Source organism: Falco biarmicus, chromosome 8, assembly GCF_023638135.1.
Source record: "Falco biarmicus isolate bFalBia1 chromosome 8, bFalBia1.pri, whole genome shotgun sequence".
Classification (NCBI taxonomy): domain Eukaryota; kingdom Metazoa; phylum Chordata; class Aves; order Falconiformes; family Falconidae; genus Falco; species Falco biarmicus.
Window position 1 is genome coordinate 39,804,706 of NC_079295.1, and position 19,984 is coordinate 39,824,689.

Genomic DNA, 19,984 nt, shown 5'->3' on the forward strand with positions numbered 1-19,984 from the left:
TTCGTCTCGTGCCGACAGTTTAATTCTCGTTAGATTGTTCAGCCCTAAATGAAGCGATGCTCATAGCGGCTGTGTCACTCCTGCCCTCGTGGGATCAAAGCTGGCCCCTTCTCCTTGCTCATGCTCTTCACTGCAGAGCCCTGTGAAGCAAACCCACCGGTCTCCACACCAGTGCTTTCAGGAGAGGACGTCTGGAAGAAAGGAGGAGAGCACTGGGCTGGGAAAGGAAGAAGCAACACGAAAAGGGACCAGATGGAGAGTACAGGAAAGACCGAAGATGTGCTGGCAGGCAGGGTGGAAACAAGCAGACTGGATGGAGGAACGGTGAAAAAGCTGGAGGAAGTGCAGTCAGGTTTCTGAGGGAGGTCTGAGTCTGTTTCGGAGCTCGAGGGGTGGAGGCTGGAAGGGGAATGAGGAGGGGATGGCTGGAGGATGGCAGGTTGTTTGGGGCTGAAAAATAATGATGGAGAGGTTCTGCTTCTCAGTATGGGGCTCAGATGTCTGTGCCAGACTTCCAAACACACATGTTGCTCTGCTGCTATCATTATCTAGTCAAAATTTGATGGACCATAAACCCACGCTGGAAGCACACCTTACATCCCAGGACAGAGGAGCACCAATGACAGAAAACGGTCTCAAACCTCTAATTGAAAATGATGCTCGTGCTACATGCGTGAAGATCAAAGATGAGATAGACACAACAACTGCCACTCTGAAGGAGGAACTTTTGGTTATCCTTGGGATACTTGCCAGCCTTAACTCCTGCACCACCGTCAGAACCCAAGAGCCAGGCACAGAGCTATTCGCTCCCTTCCCAGGGGAGGAACTGCCCTCCAAAGCACACCTGCCTGAAGCCCTAAGTCGTACCTCTTGGTTCCTTTACAGCCTGAACTCCAGCTTTAGCACCACTAACAATTAAAGAATTCTTAACTTCCTACTGGATATTTGCCATCTGCTTTGAACCAAGCTAGTGAAAATCTGGGTTTTCAAATAAATGAACAATTACTGAATTATGAAGTACGTTACACACTTCTCTTAACAATGACTGTAAACATGACATTTACAATACTGAGGGAATTTGGTCCCATAATTGGAGGGAAAGGAAACACAGCGCCAACAACTTATTATTAAAAAGTACCTGTTAAAAAATCTCTTAAATAGATTTTCAGTAAAGTATGTGCAACAGGTTTTATTGGTACTTGTTAGCAATGACCTGCATATGTCATTTGTATGAATATGGCCTTATCAAATGCATGGTGATGAGACATATTTCACCATGTTGCCCTTTATATAGACTCTATTTATATATGAGGATGAATGAATTGACAAGACAAGAGGTGCGGCATATAGATTTGATATACTGGCATAAATTTAGGATGATCTACATTATTCATAAGTACTGAAGCCACAAATGAGATATGTAACAACATCCAAAATGAGTGTCAATAGAATCTGTTCCCGCAGTGCACCATCATATATTCCTATCTGTCACATATTCCTTATAAATTTCTCCTTCTAAGAAATCTGGTGTGCTCAGTCTGGAAAGCAACGTTGCCTTGGGATCTGTGATACGACTTGCCTGGAAGAACAGGCTTTCAGAAAACTGTCTACAAAGAAGTGGACAGAAAACACAAAGAATTTCCTGCTACCAAATTATTACCTCTTTTTCCAGTCCAGCTGTGCCACACTTGGCGACCCAAAAGTTATTTGGTTCACATCAATTTCTTGGTGCTTTAAAAACCACAAAATCAAACCTAAAACAAGTGAAATATAACCAGTCCAGCAGGCAACAGATACGACAGGACTGACAAATAAACTAATCCCAAGCCTATTTTTGCAGACCAAAGAGGTGGAGGGATGCATGTCTACATTTTGGAAAACATGTATCAGCTAAAACATCAGGTATTTTGCAGCTTGTAAAATGTAGATTTTTAAACGGTTTAATTTACTACAAGTGCACCCAGTATAGGATTTGATTACTCTCTTTATTGCCACAATATCTCAGGCACAAAGCTGTGTGTATTCAGAAAAAACTCTGTTTCTGTTTCAGATGGGTGAAGCTGTTTACAGAGTAGTGGTTCTCAGAAACCAAGAAACGGAAGGAGCGTGCAAAAGAGTGGTATAAAAACATTAAAGATTAATGACTACTTTCATGCCAGATACAAACCAGAAGCTCTCCACAGAAGTTCTTACCCCTACGTTTGAAAGGGAACTGTTTTCACCTGCTAAAACCTCAGTCTGGATTTCAGATGAGAGACCTTGCCTTGAAAGACTTTGTTTCCTATCTGAACCATCCAATGACTCACACCTATCTACTTAAATAAATATAGAAGTCTTGCTGAAACACAAGTCATAACGTCTTGTACTGCCAAGTAAAATAAAAAATGCATACTGTCTTTAATAATTTTCATTTTACAACATTTCAATATTATTTACTTCGCAGCTATGAAGATTTTAAGCATGTCCTTTTCACTAATATGCGAAAATATGTACATGAAAACTACTTCTGGACATATCTATATTATAGTATAACTTTACAGTAAAGAAAAAGAAGGAAAGGTACCTGGAATTTCAGTGAAAGCCTCTCCAAGGACGGACACGTGAAAAGGTAGATCTTTCTCTTTCAGTTTCAGCAGAACTTTAAAGAAAGTTTCAGGATCTTTGTCATGTTCCCTTAAAACAAACAGAACTTATCTCAGCATCACTTACATTCACTTGTGAAATTGCTTTTTTAATGTTTATCAGAACTGTATTTCTCTTAAATTGTACTTTTGAGAACCAAATGTCTTCAGCATAATTTCCCTCTTTGCTTACACTGCAGAGCTGAACACTTTCCTCAACCCAGCACTTGGGATCAAACCTCAGTTTCATCAGATTCTTATCTCCCTTTCCTGCCTTCAAATTATGCCCTCACTCTTCAAATTACCAACTCTTGAAAGCGAGAAGGGACTGTGTAATCGCTCACCTAGCTGATGGCAAAATCATGTTAAAAAAGGGGCAGGTTAGGTACGGTAGGAAAAAAAAATTTTTTTTTTTTTTTTTTTCCCCCAGTCAAAAAATATGTATATCATTTTCATTACAGTTTACCCCCCTTTTCAGGAGGAATAGGTTAATAAAAAACTTTTGCTAAAACCATAGGATTTCCCAAACTGGAATTTTATGAATCCATGCCATCCTCCTGAAAAGCTTCAGATCCATTCATTGCTTTAGGTAAAGGAGAAAAGAATAAACCAACACAAGTTTTTTTCTACCTTTAGACTTTCAAGGAGTTATCTGGAAGTTCAACCAGAAAATCAGAAACCTGTACTTATTTCTAATTTCGGCTGAAGATAATACCAAAGGTTTGCATGGCTGTGACACCCAGTGACTTGAAACACAAGGTTGGTTACCTAAACAGAAAATAAAAAGCCAGTTTACTAAACTATCTTCTTCACTAGCAGAGAATGGAAGGTTCAAAAGACACCACAAATGAGCTAAACTCCCCAACTTTGGTAAGTTATATTAAAAATGAGATGATTCCCCCACTCTCAGGTGAATATTATGTCTTGTGTTTAATTACTCTGCTTTAAATGACTGTATTTCAGACAGATGTGTGCCATATGTCTTTAAAATATTTTGGGTTTACTTATTTTTTAGAAAATTCCAGTTTTCCTTCCTGTCTGAAGGGCAAGTCTACAGCTCAGCTGTCCTGGTGTCTTTCTTCACAGGCTAATTTTGTAGAATGAATCCGTAGGTTTGTCACACCGCTATATGAAATATTAATAATTTTATTGTTCAGGAATTCTGAAGCCAAATGACATCTGCAGCTCTACACGCGTTAATTTCCCATTCAGTCAATATTTTTGGTTTAGGGAATTAAAACAAATTAATCTTTATAATTAATGTAACTTCCCTAGGCCGAGAAATCTTCAGGAATTGTGGCGTTTTCAGAATTCATTGCATTTTCTTAAAATAAAGCCAGACAATAATGACTTTAAGAAGTCCTCCATCTCCCAGATTTGTTTTGTTCCCAATAATAAGGAGGAATGCAACTGCATAAGCTTCGTAATTTGTTTCACATCTGTGAACCAGGAGTTTTCACGGCGGTTCCAGTAACCGAAGTGGATACGAGCACTGGCTCGGAGAGAGGATTTCTTCCAGTTGCAAAGACCCCAGAACTGCCTACTAGTTCGCTTGCATCCTCACCCTTAAAACAGCCACCTGTTTCTGGTAGGTAAATTATGTGCAGAAACACATCGCCAGTATTTTAGGTCCCTCCAAGCGCCCAGCTGAAAGAGCCAAAATGGGCTTACAGTAGAGAATTCAGACTTGGCTAGCAGGGAACGTCTCTATCGGAAAAGTCTGCAAGGAAAAGAAGCTTTGATGCTGGGAGCCGGTGTAATTCATGATGATGGTTCCCACTAGCCTCAGTTTCCCCTAGGGTGCTGTTTGGGGGAGTGCCCCTGCCCAGCCCACCCTGCCTCCGATGCCCAGCCACCATGGCTCATCCCCAGGTGGGCTGAAGGACCCTGTGCGCAGAGCAGGCAGCCTCCACAGACAGCCGCGACGCTTACAGGGATCCTTCCAAGCTCTTCACAGCCCCGCTATCGGCTTTACTGTCACAAAAAGTCCTTCCAGCAAAGGATATGCTTTCCCTCTCCCTTTCCAGAAGAGACCAGGGGTCCTGGAGGCAGCCAAAAGTGGAGGATGCTGTTGGAGCCACATTGTCAAGGAGCTGGCAGGAGAACACGGAGCCTTACAGCTCGTTGAAGCCACATAAGCTGCACATATTTAGGAAAACTGATAGGAATTGGAAGTTGCAGCTTTGTTTAATAGGTGGGGAAGAACAGAAGGAAAATTTGGCACCCAGAAGGAATGCTGAAAGGGGAAACGCTTCCTCTGCACTGGAGCCTCTCTTATGGGTTTTCTGCTGTAGGTGATCCTCCTTCCATATCCCCTTTTAAAATATTTTGCTTTTATGCGATACTGACAGATTTTAATTACTCGTTTTGTGAAACTCTTAGCTTTTCTATTTGGGAGGTCATATTTGATTTATCAGCTCCTGTGATGCTTCCACACCACACCGTTTTACTTTCAGTTAAGACCTACAGAACACTTCCAGCCCATTCACATACACATCACAATGCAGTATTATTCTTGCAAGTTAGTAAAGGTAGAGCTGCTCCTGGTAGAAAGCAATAAATAGTACAAGACCACCTCTTTACTGCATCAAAAAGAAGAGAGCTCTGTTTCTTGGCTGACATGGAGAAAATCATATACAATCCAGTCTGCCTTACTCAGCAACAACTGCTAAACACACCAGATTGCCATAGCAGTGATCGTGGAAAAAGATGAACACAATATGGAATGTCTGTTCTGTAAAGATCTGCTCAAAATGATGTGCACTTTTGGCTGCATCTGTTGCATTTTTGAGCTTTATTAAACAGTATTAATTATATATACTCCTTTTCCTTAAAAGAAGTGCAAAACTGTACAAAACCCTGATATTAAAATGCAAACTTTTGTTTTAAGATACTATGTTTGGGAAAAAATCAAGCTAATATGATTCTGGGCTCTGGCTTTGTTGTTCAGTTTAGGTATTTGAAATGCTCTTGTATTTTTAGTTGATTTGATATGCATCTGGTAAAGGAAAAATAAAAACTGGGCATGGTATGAAGATGCTCTGAATTTCATCATAAGAACACGAAAACAACAGAATGACCAAACTCCAGCTGCAAATGCCACAAAACAGACCTAGGCACCATACCTACACTCCAATTTGACAGCACTGCTGTTGGAGACATTCAATCTCCACATATAGATACTTCACACTGCATTTTTTTACCCAGTAGGTTTTTTTGGTGTTTTTTTTTTTTTTTTTGGAGTCTAAAACATTTTAAGAAAGCCATCTGAAGTCTCTCTTATGAACTGGCTGAGGTTTAGTGGTCTGGGTGTGGGAACGTGGCCCAGGGTTCAGCCTGATTTAGTGGCTTCCCTTTTGTAATCTGAAATAAAACTTTTCAAGACTGTCCTTGAAACGGGGAACGGGAGGGAGCAGCAGCACCAGTATTGAGCCTCCATTATCTCTGCCTTAGATTTTCTGTTTATAAAATGGGTGTGTTATTTTTTCAGCACAGAAGGATGCTGTCAGGATTAATTGATGACTTGACATCTCTCTTTTCAGCCTAAAATGATTTTTAAAAAGTAACTTCATAGCACTATGATGATGTTCCTCTATACAATCAATGGTACCAAAACACCCTCCTGCTATTCAGGGATATTGTGAATTCAGCCCGAGCCCTTGCGCCTTACCTATTGCTGTAACTGGAAGAAGAAAGCACAGAGACTGGCTAAACTGGAGTTATTCCCTGGGGCTGCAGGATACCCATATCCCCGACCAGTGATGGGAAACATGAAAAAAAGGAAAAAAAAAAGGAAAAATGTAGCCCTTTACATTATTCAGTGCATATTCATCTCCTGGATTTGAGTGAAATTCAGTAAGAGACCCATATGGTCTTCTGTGACTTAAGTTTAATTTTTTAAATATATGTAAACTTATCATACATGGTGATAATCACAGTTATTTAGAATTTGGAGAAAGACTCATCTAGCTATGCAATTAAAAAGGAGAAGAGTTGTGGAAAAGAGACAGGACTTGCTCAAAAGGGCAAAATAAATGCAGTCTGTTTTAAAAAAAATATTAAAACGTAGGGTTTATAAAGTGTACAGAATGCTTGTGATAGCAACAGCCCTGTCGTGCCATCTCTTAAGGTGCTACATATTCTGACAGGGTTACAAATAAGCTCAGCTAAAAGCAATATTAAAAGGGTTGATCTTAATCTTCTTAGTACATTTAGCATGGGAGATTTTCAGCAGTAGAGAATCCCAAATTGTGAGGCCATGTGGTAATATTTCACTTTTTATAATGCCTTAAATCCAAGCAATTCACATGGGGTGCATCTCCTTCTGCCTCCCTGTTTCATAAAATCACCTGAATGTCTGATGGGCAAAGGTGGGAAATGGCAATGCTAAAACAGGTACAAAATCTTCAGAAGTTAAAGTAGCATTTTAAATGTTTTTAAAATTTTTATTTTCTAGCAAGAGCTAGAAGACGGATTTCTGCCTACCTGCAATTATTGCTAGAAAATGGCTGATAAAACAGGCCACTGAAGGATCACTCATTATTTATGAAGCTGGGCAGCAGTCGTGGCGAGCCAAGAGACACCCGGGCAGGAGAGAACGGGACTGGGGACATCAGCCAGGGAAAGGCACAGCCGCGGCAGAGCACAGGGAAGATGTGAGGGGCAGGGATGGGGATGAGGAAGTCTGTGAGCACAGAACCAGTAATTAAAAGTGAAGAAAATGAAGTTTCTAAGACACAGACCTTGAAGTGGATAACACTGGTCCTTTGGTTTTGGGGAAGTGAAATAGCGAGGACTGAGTTTGGCAGCAAACAGGGTAGACGAGATAGGCAAAACAATATAAAGGGGAAGAGAAACACAAGAAGGAAAAAAAAGAAAAACAACACTCAAGTTGAAAGCTAAAAAATGATGGCATATCCAAACCCAGCAGGAAAAAGATAAATATAGGGGAAAATAGAAGAGAAAAGGGAAAAGACATAGGCTTGAGAAAAATGAAAGAACACAGTAAAATCAGACTTGGCGATAGAGAGAAGCTGCAGAGAGCACTGGAGTGTGCTATAGGTGATAGAAAAAAAACAAAACAACCAAAACACAGTAAAGATATAAATTAGGAAGCAAAAATAAAACTGCATGGTAATTAAAGGAGGAGAACCAAAAAGGAGGATAATAAGGAGGGCAAAGGCACACGGTGGCGCAAGCAGGGAAGCACGGTGTGGTGAGGATGGAGAACAAAAGCACCGCAGAGGAAAAGGTGGAAAATCTGCACAATCCCTTGTAAAAATTGACATTTTTGAAAGAATGCACATGAAGACAAGCACAGGCAGTCACTGCTGCTGCGAGGCGGGCGCTGCCCCTCTGTCGCACCTCCAGCCAGGAGCTGGAAGGTGCCTTTATCCCAGGAACGTTCCTCGTTTGGGGGATAACAGCAGGAACTTGAGGTCCCGTACTGCTCTGACTGATACGGTACAGACTTGGGGAGGGCGATGAAGGATGCCACAGGCTGATAAGAGACCTCATATGACATCAGCCTCCTGTTGACCCTGTATCTGTCCAGGGCATTCTCCAGAAGTGAACAGCAGCACATGAATGAATGGCGCGGCCCTTGCGTGCGCACTGCCGAACTCAACGTGGGGCTCCATTTCATGTCAGACCTCACTGAAACAGCGCTATTAGGAATTTTTTTCATCACATTATACTATTCACCATATCACGTATCGATATTTTACATGCGATCTTGAGCTCAGAAACATCTGAATATAGGTTTATTATCATCCAATACTGTTAGAAAGTAGCGGTGCAGTCACAAAAAAATAAGCCTGGCCTTCAAAGCCAAGAATTGCAGAGTTCTGGTCTTTTCCTGACACTGATTTCCCACGAGACGGCTCTGCCTAGGTTTCCCCATCTGTAAGATACAGTTTTACAGAAGCTTTCATTTACAGAAATGTGGTGAGGATCGGAGTTAGTAAATACTTCAGGAGGATAATATTCTTCCTAAAGTAAGAGGACTTGTGTTACAAGCCTATTCGATATATCACATGAAATATATTCTTGTAATTATTTTCACGGAGGACAGAGGACTTTCCTAAACTATATTACTTTAATATACATTTTCTATGTCAAGACTGAAGGGGGGACAACAAAAAAAAAAAAATTAAAATTCTAATACCAAGTTCCTGGTAACAAAGCTCATGATAACTGCAAAAGAAGAAATATTACTGCCAGGAAAGAGCTATTAGAAAAGAAATGGGAAAAAGAAATAACTATGAAAATGCAAACATGAAGGAAAAGCTAATTACTTTCCATTTATTCAATTTATCACAGTATTTTTCCATCTTTTTACATTTCCAAAATGAGGTAGAGGTAGACTGTAAATATGTAGTTAAGTCCAATGAGTTTTCTTTTTCAGCTGATACGCTTACAAAATGTCTTTGCTGTAATTGTGCCTCTAAACATTGTCTGGCATCATCAGCATCAAAAGTTACCACAATATCTAATACCCCCTCGGTTAATAGAAAATGGAGTCAAGTAGAAGAAAATGTTTTTGCCTAAGTGTCACTGAAAAAGCACCCTACAGAATAAATTCCAGCTAGCAATTTCGAGGTCCTACAAGCTAAAAAGGTCTCAATCCTTGCTTGTGCTGGCAAAACACACCTCCACAAGCCAAGGAATTTTAAAAAATGGCACTAGAGAGGCAAAAAGCAGCCAAGCAGGTCTGGCAAATACAGTGTTTTATTTTCTATTATAGCCCGTGACGTATTTACAGTGAGGAGTGTGTATTTTACCTTCTGATTTTTTTCAAATTGCTGGCCTAAGAAAAATGGGTGGCATTTTGCTTTACGCTGGAAAAGCATTTTCTCCTATCTTGTGTTATCTAGAAGAGATTCATAAAAAAAAGAACCTTGGGAGTTTATTGTTTAGATTCTTCTTCTCCCCTCACAATTCATGAAGCAAAAACTCAAAATAAAATATTGTGCATTCTCGAACCAAAGAAACCTCAGGATCAGCATCAGTCATTGAGCCTCCTGCTTATTTCCTAAAGAGAGATTAACCTTTGAAGACAAAGACCGGCGTTTGGTCTCAGTTACCTTGGTGTAAAAATCAATGTGCTTTCATTCAATGCCTTTTTATTTCTTTTATTCCAATTTGGCGAACCTAGCTTTTCACAAGTCTAGGATTCAGATAAAAAACATTTCAGTCAAATTTGCAACACAATCCAGTAACTGCTACGGACTACCCCACACAGCTTCTTTAAAAAATAAAATAAAATAAAACAAAATAAAACAAAACAAAAAAACCCAAAATAAAATAAAATAAAACTTCCTTTTGTGTTCCAAAGGTAACGTTAACAAATGGTTTCCTGTTGTCAGGAGGAGAGACAAAATAATCTGAGTGACCCTGACAGCCCTAATAACCATACACAATATATCCTATTCCAATTCAACATACTACAAAAAAAGTCGTGTCGTGGTAATAATAGATGAATATTTATGATGAATTATCATGAATATGATATTAAGTGGATAAAAATCGACTCGGGCGGTTCCCTGGAAGAACAGAAGAAGAATCAAATATACATTACCACACATTTTATTTGCCTGGGAATGGCAATCCCCCCATACAAGACCCTGCGGCCCCTCTGTGATTTCCACGGTGGACTCACATCACCAAACAACAACTACTTAAAATACTCCACCAGCTACCCTGCCTAGGTCAAAACGTCAGTCCTGGGCCTTAGTGAGTAACATGAGAGGAATTAGCTCAGGTACGTAGGATAACTCCTCCTTTTTGGAGTTGTGAAGCTGTCATCTCCACGGCTGAAGCTCCTAAGCAGCAACTTCCTTGGCACCAAGACCAAGGCTTCAAACTCGTTATTCAACAAGATTAAAGTAACTACTACACATCGCGCTGCTTTCAGAATAAGGAGTCAACTCATTTCGTTGAGTCAGGTTTTGAAGATATACAACTGAGAAAAAGCGGAGATCAGAGGATAATGGAAGGAAAAAAAGGATGAAAACATGGAGAAAAGGAGAGCAGGGAGAAGGAGGGAAAGAGAGAAGAAAGTCAAACAGTTGCAGTGTGGTTAGAAGAGGAAACCAATTAAAATGAGCTTTGAAGGAATACACCTAACCCTCCTAGCACTGATGAAAATAAGGAGGAATATTAGATCACTTGCTTATGAAGCATTTGATTTTCGTCTCTTAGAGGGTGTCCACATCCTTTGGTCAGGGTTGCTGCGAATTACAAGGGGGCTGGTAGCACTGTGTGTTAAGTTTCACTGGGACTTCTTATTACAAAACCTCTTCTGTCCTTGCTTATGATGTTTCCCAAGACTGAGGCTATCTTGCACTATCATCTTCTAGAAAAGTTCTGCCAGAAGTTTTCCAGAACATCCAAAGAACAAGATTAAAAAAAAAAAAAACCAAACAAAACACTTCCTAGTAAAACTGCAAAATGTATCTTGCATATATTAAATTTCAAATAAGCCTCTGTTTTATGTATTTTGTCTCTTTGGTTTAGAGTAAGAACTGAATATACAGATGCGTTTGATTTTGAGTCAAAGATAGGGGTTTTGTTGCATGTGTTGAAAGTCTTCCTAAAAATGTAGCTAAGCCTTTGAGAAAATTCCTTTTGTGCTGGTCACTGAAAGGTCCACGTGTCTTGGGCGCACCTTAGGCTAAAGCTGAGTGAGACATTCCTAACATCACAGGTCAGGCTGCCAAAACCAGGCAGGATCTAACATCTGAACTGAAAGCACAGATCTCACCTGCACTTTCAATGATTCCTCTGTCTTCAGAATAAAATTACTGGACTTTGCAGAATAAAGAACTGTTTTATATGCATTGAAAATAGGGAACAACAAGAAAACGGAAGATTTGGTTAAGAAAATAAAGCAGTGTAAGAGATGGGTTGAAGAGGCAGAAAGCGGTAATGGCAATGTGTGCTTTTCCAGTCTGACTAAAACTCTTAGATGTGGACCAGAAAAACGCAGAGGACAAATAAGATCTGATCAATACGATCAGCTATGCAAGAACAGCATGGCAAAGCAATCCTGACCTGAGTGAAGAAGTAAAGAGCATGGGGAAAATATACAACAGGCCAGCTCATACGCGGCAAAATGTGAAACCAGTATAACAGACCAAGAGGACAACACAGTCAAGCTGGACAACGGGGCTTAGGAGAAAATGGGACCAAGGTGAGGTAGAAGGTCCCTTGCACAGGCAGGGAGTGTAATGATGCAGACAGAGAAAGACTGAGAAACTAGAAAAGAGCAAGATGCAAATTGGCTGCACAAGGAGACTACACCTGAGAAGATGCCCGAGGAACTGAGCCTGGCAGAGACACAAGAAAGAGGTCTGAAAGAGAAAGGTCCAGACCAGCTTGGGTAAATGGAGCAAGAAAGGCATTTCATGGTGACAGGAGCCTCGAAAGGACTCCTTAGTCCCACCAGCTCACATGCATTTCTGCCCAAAGACCTGGGTTTCACAGTCGTACAGACACCATAAAATGAGTTCCCCATCATGGAAAAGGGAGAGCCAAGCTCACTGGAGCTTTCATGGCAAACTAGGATACATCTATCCCAAACTTCAACAATCTTCAAATGCCCAGGTGATGCAGCTGTAGCCTTACAGTAACTCAAAATCAGTTTTTCAGCCGTTGCCGAAGCATTTATTGTAACAGGCTTTGGAAGACAGCCCTGAAGTGGTTGCTCTGCAAGCGTCTGGAGAGCAGAGAGGGAATGAAGGAGGAAGGTTTCTGCACGGGATATCTGAAGCAGAATCTTGATGCTATTTAACTTTTTCCCTTATATTTAAGAAAACAGATGCAAATGGCGCAAAACCATTCCACGGAGTGGAAACCACTGGCAGGGCTTGAATTTTACTTATCAGTAGCAGTGCTCTCACTCAATACCGTGGTTTCCTATGTGGAGCCCAGGGAAGATGCTGCTTCAGCCTTGACTTTACAGGAGTGGAAAAAGGCTTTACACCAAATTGCTCAAAATGTGATGAGAAGCAGAATTGGGCCACAAAGCTTACAGCAGAGTGCTTAGTAGAAGTGAAAGCACTAAGTGTATTTGGGGAAACAGTGAGTAAAAATATAAGTTTTATTTTAGTAAGATCCTGTTTTGCCCTATTAAGTTCTCCAGTATCAGAATGAAGTCTGCTAAAAGTTAGTAAATAAAGGCTTTCAGGAGAGCTTTATTAAATCACTTGTGACTTATCAAGTTAAAACTCCCACACAGATATCTTAATAAAACTTTCAGAGAATATATTTAATTTTCCTGGAAATCAGAACCCAATTACTAAGTACAGGAGTTACTGTCGGCTACACCACTGATCAGCTTTCTGTAAATAGAATATTTACCAACAACTTCAATTACTTCTCTAAAGTTTCGGTTTCTGAAGGTCAAATAACTATGTAACTGCTTAATAAAGAAGCAAAGAAGTACCTCTAAATATCTCCAAGCTCTGATGGGCTTATATTCTGCTCCTTAGGTGAGGTATTAGCAAAGCTTATTTATTTTCATTTCCAAGGCTTTTATTTGCTCATTCCCTTGTGGTAAAGCTGATTTCCATGATGATTCCCTTCTTAATTTTAATACCCTTTTTACTCATCATATAGACCTAAGAATTTTCCATAAAATAATGAAACCCTTCCAAAGGAAATGAAGACAACTAGGAGAGGAAAGTAAACTACAGCTTACTTTTTTTTTTTTCTTTTTTCAATTAATTGATCCACAGTCACATGCATATATGAAAGATTTTTTTTAATGAAAGGAAAATAAGGTTAATTAACATAAAACCCCTTACTCCTTGAGATGTTGAATTTTGTATTTTATCCATGCTGCCTTAAGTGCCTTGATTTCCCAGTAATGACCTAGTTCTCCTAATGAGTAACATTAACCCCTGGCTGTAGCTGTCCAGGACTTAATTGTCAACTGGAGCTGAAATAGGAGAGTTTGCCGATCAGCAGGTATGTGGTATATTAACTCATGTCATTTCAGACCCTAATAAATAAATCTGTTGCTAAGGCAACAGGAAGATCAGCTGTATCACTTTTTTCTATCCATCCACCCCTCCACCCCACCCCCCTTTTTAAAGGAAACTGCCTTTCACACCGAGCTTTTAAAAAAGGAAATTAACTAAATGTAACCGTAATGAGAAGACATATCGTCTCTCATCTCAGAAATGTATCTACATCAATGAAAAAAGGCATTCAAAAAGAAGACTGCTTTCTACTGTGACCAGGGTAACTGAAATTATTTCCCTCAACTGATGGAATGCAATTTGAAGTATGCATCTGAGCGAAAACGGATCGCAAAATATTTTAGCTCTTTGTATTTCGGAGATAGTTCCCCACTCCGTTAGTACACTGCTGATGCCAACGGAGCAAACTGCTTCAACTATGAATCAGGAACCCAGGCAACTGGAACCGTAGGAAAACAAATACCACTCCAACCCAAATACCTTCACTATCCTCTGTGACTATTTCAGCATGATTGGCAGACATGCAATCTTTTGGAAAGCTAAAAAATACCCCATTTTTGGCTCATCAGATTCACCTGGTAATGAAAATATAAGTCCCTGACTTAAACATAGATGTCTTTGCTCCTCCCTGTCCCACAGAGGCAGCTACCTACTTCTTGCCCTGGAAAAGCAAGAGGAAGCTGAGGCAACACAAATACATCTTGAAGACGCACGTGATCTGGTGAGTAAAAGCTGGCAACTCACCTTCTGCCTCCATTTCTCTACCTCTAAGCTTGGATCCTGAATACTCCTGTTTGAGACCAACAGATTCTAGATCTTCTAGAGAGGTAAAGCACACACAAGTGTAGGCAGAACAACCATTTTTGTGTTCCGCAAGGTTTGGGAGGAAGATCTGGCTACTCTTTGTCTGGGGATGACGCACTGCTGAGGTCCCTCAGCATCCCACAGGTCAATGTCACAGCCCTCACTTAATTCTTGCCCTTCTATCACAGGATGTATTTGTCTTAAAATTTTCAAAATTGATTTACATTTAGTTTGTGACTACAGGACAGTTGCTCTGAATCTCTAGTTACCCAGATCTCGATCAGAGATCAGGTAGGAAGGGAACTGAAGAGCGGTTCACAAAGCTAATTATCGCCCCTGGAACACTTACTATAAGCTCTGCCCATACTATAAACAATGAAAAAAACCCCACAAAAAAACCTACTCAAAATTGTATCTGGCTTTTTAGCTGAAGAATACAGAGGTGATACAAAGCATCTTTTTTGCCATTATCAGAATGAAGGGATGTTTTCTTCTCTGGACTATCAACTTCTTATAGACTTTGAAAAAATATGCTATATAAACGATGGAAAAAGCGATGCTCAGATGTCCACTGTAGCAGAAATTTTGCATCTGAGAGGTCTTCATGACATGGTGAACATTTCTACAAGCTCTTAAAAACAGTGGATCAAGGAACAGTGCATCTTCCACTGGAAGGGTTCAATACCCCACACCCCCAGCTGAGGGAAGAAATGTCAAGGTTAGACTTCACTGAAGGAACCAACAAAAGCCAGATAGTTCCAAACTGCCCTTCCAGCTAACATCGAAATTGGAACGCCTCACAGTATTTCATTAACTTTCTTATTTGCTACTTATAAAAAAACAGTATCTGCCCTCAAACTTAACTCCAGCTTGCAGGAAAGTGAAGTCAGACTATTTTCCTTTTGCTCCAAGGTGCTCAAGAATTGATGGTGTCAACTTCTACTTAATCAGATGTCTCTGCATATGCTTTCGTGGCCCTGGTTCATTCACCATGTGTCATCTGTACTGCAGCCCTGGTGACTGCTATTTTCTTTGGGAGTATTAGATCACTTTTCTTAGACCCTTCTAAAAAATTTCCGTTTTGAAATTGTATTTTACATCCTATGGGCTTTTTATCGTATCCGGGACCTTTTAGTTAAGGCTGTATAAACACTTGCATTTTAAGCCTTTGTTTCAGTCTGTCATGTCTACCCACCACTTTCACCTTTTTGGATTACATTTCCCAGGATCAGTTGCTTTTCAAAGATGAGGTTTCCCTGCAGGAGCACACTCCCCATTTAGCGTGGATCTGGAGCCCAACTCTCCACTGCTTTCCCGTGCAAAGGGGCAAAACAGACCCAGCCATCTGTGCCCTCCCTGGAACGGGGGATCCACTTTCCTTTGACAACATCCAGCCTCTGCCCTCCTCACATGACACAGCATAGAGTGGCCAGCTGGCAGGGTGGAGTAGGACCACAGTCCTTCTACACGCTCTCTGCACGCTGTTTACTAAATTGAGGATGCCTGTTGAGGCCAACAGCATTTATGGGTACTCTGAGGTGATTTGTAGATGGAGCACCCACTCTTCCACCTTTTACTGTCCTGCCATACCTGCATCTTGATGGGGTAAACCTTGGTCCAAAATATTCCACAATGTGAGGAAAATATGGCTTAGGTGCAGATTCACTGCATTCTCCAATGTCTCTGCATGAAATAGTGTTGAATTCTGAATTCAAAGGCAAACATGACTACACAAATGCTGTATTGCACTGCAAACGTGACTAGGTGCAACTATTAAAAAAAGGCATTTCCAGGCTCTTCTCCCTCCAGCTTGTAGAGAAGTTGTGCTCAGCTCACTGATGGAGAGCGCCGCTCACAGAAGGCACTGCCTGGGACAAGCCCTTTCCAAGGACTTGCTCCTCAGGGGAGGTGACCAGGTCCTCACGGTGGGCAGCCACAAGTTCGTACAGCACACGGTGATGACAAAACCACCTTTTCTCCACGGACTCATTTCTTTGTGAGACTCGACATTAAAAACAGGCAACCAGACACGGCGCTATCTCCGTACACACCATTTTCCCTGAGACCATTAATCTTCAGATAATTTTTGCAATCTACATTTTTTCTTCTGAATTTTCTCATCGCGACTTCCACCGCTGTTCCTCCCACTCCCATATCTCCAGCCCCATGTCCTTCCCCACACTCTTGTCACACGCTGGTACATACGACACAAGATAACAGGCTTATCTGATCTTCCATGTGAATTGATAGCAGCTATTTGTTTGCATCTGTGTGCAAATTCTCGCAGATTCCCCGTGTGATCTTTTATCACACCCATACAATTAGGGGAAGAAGAATTGATTTCTGACAACTTTCTCTTATCAAGTCTTTAACTGCTGAGATGATACAGCACACATGGGCAAAAAGTAAAAAAACATAAGGCTCGGGTGAATGCCTTGAGTTAAAAGAAGCACTACAGGTCTTCTCCATGAAAGAGAGAAGTAAAGAGCCTCCAACCTTTCTAATTACACATGTGTCACCTGGATGACATGACTGTGGTTGGGGGTACAGCAGGTTTGCAGTTTCGCACATCCACTGTCACGCTCAGGTGCAGAAGGAGCTGAGGAACATGCTGGTGCACCCCAATTACAGCAAAAATAGCTTTGGTACATGTCCGCCGCCTTGCCACAGGGCAGTGAGAGGGATCATGTACACATATCAATGCTGACGGGCTAGTTTCTTGGGGGGGAAGAGGAGGATCGTGCCCCACCAGTCACAGCTATCTCAATATACTCATCCTTCACCAAACAGATGTTTTATCACCTTGCAATGAAAACCTATGGGACACTACAAAGTTCTGACCAAACGTAGGAACTTTGTCCACCAACCACCAGAATTTTTCTCTCCGTTTCCAGCAAAGCCCCTCTGCACAAAGGGCAGAGTAATTCCTTGGCTGGAAAGCATCTCAGAAACCCATCGCAGCCTGCTATCCGGACCCTCGGCCATAAGTCATTTCTATTAGCAGTGCCCTGCTATAGATGTTTATAACAAAACGTTAAAGACTTGGTGAGAAAGGAGAAAAATTACTCTGTGGAGAACCTAGCAACTGTGCTAAAATACCATCAGTTATTTATCTGCTGTCAGCAGAGGTTGCACACGGTAATCCTCGGCAGGCTTGGATCAGCGGGGATGGGGAGCCGGGGCAGGGGCTGTTCACATGCAAAGACATTTACAGCGAGAACGTGTCTGCTAGAGAATGGTGTTTTCGATTCTGATGCATTTCCAAGTGGGCAGGGCCTACGTTGGGTTGACAGCGGGAGAGGCGCTGGGGCTAACGCCATGTTTTAGGGCGCTGCAGTCCCCGCGAAGCGCTAATGCAGTGAGCTCAGCATCACTTCGTTTGGAGAGGGTTTCTGTAACAACAGCACGACTTCACAAAGATTATTATTTTTTTTTATGGTTTAGCCAAAAGGGTTTTTTGTTAGGTGAAGGGAAACACAGGAACATTAAAAAAAAAAAATAAATCTTCCTTCTTTCCCCCCCTGCCCCCCCAAAAAAATGTAAAACACATGTAAATCATCAGGGTAGACAATGGTCGTTAAGTATTATTGTATAGGACAGTATCTGCGAGCGCTTTGTGCTGGAATACAAGCAGGATACCACTGCCAATGTTTTACAGACAGAAACCCCACTGCACATTACAACACTTGGCTAAAATTAGTCCGTTTTACGAAGAGGCTCACGCTAGGCCTAAGAAGGGGATGCTTTTAACTGCTGATGCCTGAATAAGGCGTGAGATGCCTTCACCTCCAATAAGGCAATGAACGCTTATTTTTGGCTATGCTGCCTCGTGAAGGGGCTGCTTCCAGGCCCTTATTTTCACCTGTCCCACCCAGGCTATGAGCTGAGGATGCTTGGCTGTTCGGTGAATGTTAAACTAGCACCCTTCATTTTCTAATTCATATTCCTCAGTTACAAAGAAACTGGTTTCTTTATGAGCGAATTTACATAAATCAGTTGCTAAAGCATCCTAACACTAAAGGGTAGGAGTTCAGCCCAGAAGATTTGCATGCAGCATCCTCAGACGAAGGCAGGCGCTTTCGATTTCCATCGAGAGCCTTGCTGCGCTGGAACTCTAATGGGCTTAGAACAGTAAATTTTGAAGAAACTGATTGCTGCCCCCGTAGCTAGTAAATGCCTGCCTGGACCCAGTGGCATTTGAAAAAAGTGTTTTATCATAAAATTATCCCAGCAGAGTCCATTCTGCAAGATAACATCATCATCATCATCATCATCAGTACTCCATGCAGGACCCAACAGCTCTGGCACAATATTGCCAGTCATTTATCTGTTGTCAGCACAGGTTACACACTGTAATCCTTGACTGCCTCGGAATTAGAATGTCTTTGATGTCCCCACAAGAGTTTTTTGCCCGAAGGCTTTACCAATGCTCGGCGGCTCAGTGTTTATTCCTCGTAATCTTCCTCTCATCTCCAGGCTAGCAGTGACAGATGGTTATGGGCACACAATAGTATTAAGAGTTTGATATTTATTTTTTTCCTCTTTTTTTTTTTTTTTTTTTTTTTTTATGCTGTGCTCTCTGTACAACAAATAGCTATCAGACGCGGGCCAGAGAGCTGACATGGCTCGCTTAGGTAATGGCAAACAAACAGCTCGGGTTGATGCTTTCTGTCATTTTCCCTGCTAACCCTGCTTGTTTTCATTGTATACTCTCAAAGGTAAACTATATTAACCTTATAGACTGTTATTAAAAAGATATATCTATATGAGCATAAAGTGCTTTTCTTTTCTCTTTTTCTTACTCTTTTGATTATGAAAGTAATACTGCTGACATATTGAACAAATATCGAATGTCAACATAAATTTTTAGTGTGTGATAATATTCCCCTTCATATAGCTGTGTGTCAGGCGGGAACCCATGGATGATGCATAGCAGTAAATAACCCAAACAAAATTAGTTCTCTTGTCAGCTTCTACCTTGTATGTCCCCAGGCATCAGTAAAATTGACTGCACGCTAGATTTTCAAAATTAGCCCTAATGTTAGCTGTGTGTCTGGCAACCTCCAAGTTTCCAATGTTCTACTATATTACCCGTAAGGATGAATGTGTTACTTTTATATTTTGGCATTTGCTCTTGCTGATGCGGCTTTTTTTTCTCTCTTCTCCAAATTAAAAATAATTTAGCTTTAACAATAAGTATGTGCACGAACACAATGCTGCATCTCTTTAAGCAACTAACTTTAGGCAATTAAATTAAATTAAAGCAAAAATATACACAGAAAGAAAAGGAATTATTCAATTTAATATTGTTGATTTTATTACTTAGCTTTGTGCTGGTTTATGCAAACTACTGAATAAAACAGAAAATATTTTCTTTTTCTTTACTCTGCTCTTTTTGAATGCAGCATTTGGAACCATTCAGGTTAGCATTCAAAAATAAAAACCAGGAGAAAAAAAAAAACAAACACCAAACCAGCTCAGCATCGTAAAACTTTTTATAACTGGCCATCTTCAAAATATGCATTTTAAAAATGCAGTCTTAAGCGAAGGGGGATAAAATTCTTCAAAAAATAA

General features: G+C 40.9%; 1 protein-coding gene across 20 annotated transcripts in view; it reads right to left on the bottom strand.

Moving 5' to 3' along the window:
* Positions 1–19,984, bottom strand: part of GTDC1 (glycosyltransferase like domain containing 1) — a 186,004-nt gene that overhangs the window by 15,621 nt on the left and 150,399 nt on the right. For all 20 annotated transcript variants that reach the window (XR_008823701.1, XR_008823702.1, XM_056350355.1 and 17 more), the window contains one exon: positions 2,564–2,673. Coding sequence is in view for 18 of the 20 variants with exons in the window: in XM_056350355.1 (XP_056206330.1) it covers positions 2,564–2,673 (110 nt within the window). In the remaining 2 variants the exon portion in view is untranslated. The remainder of the gene's footprint in view (positions 1–2,563; positions 2,674–19,984) is intronic.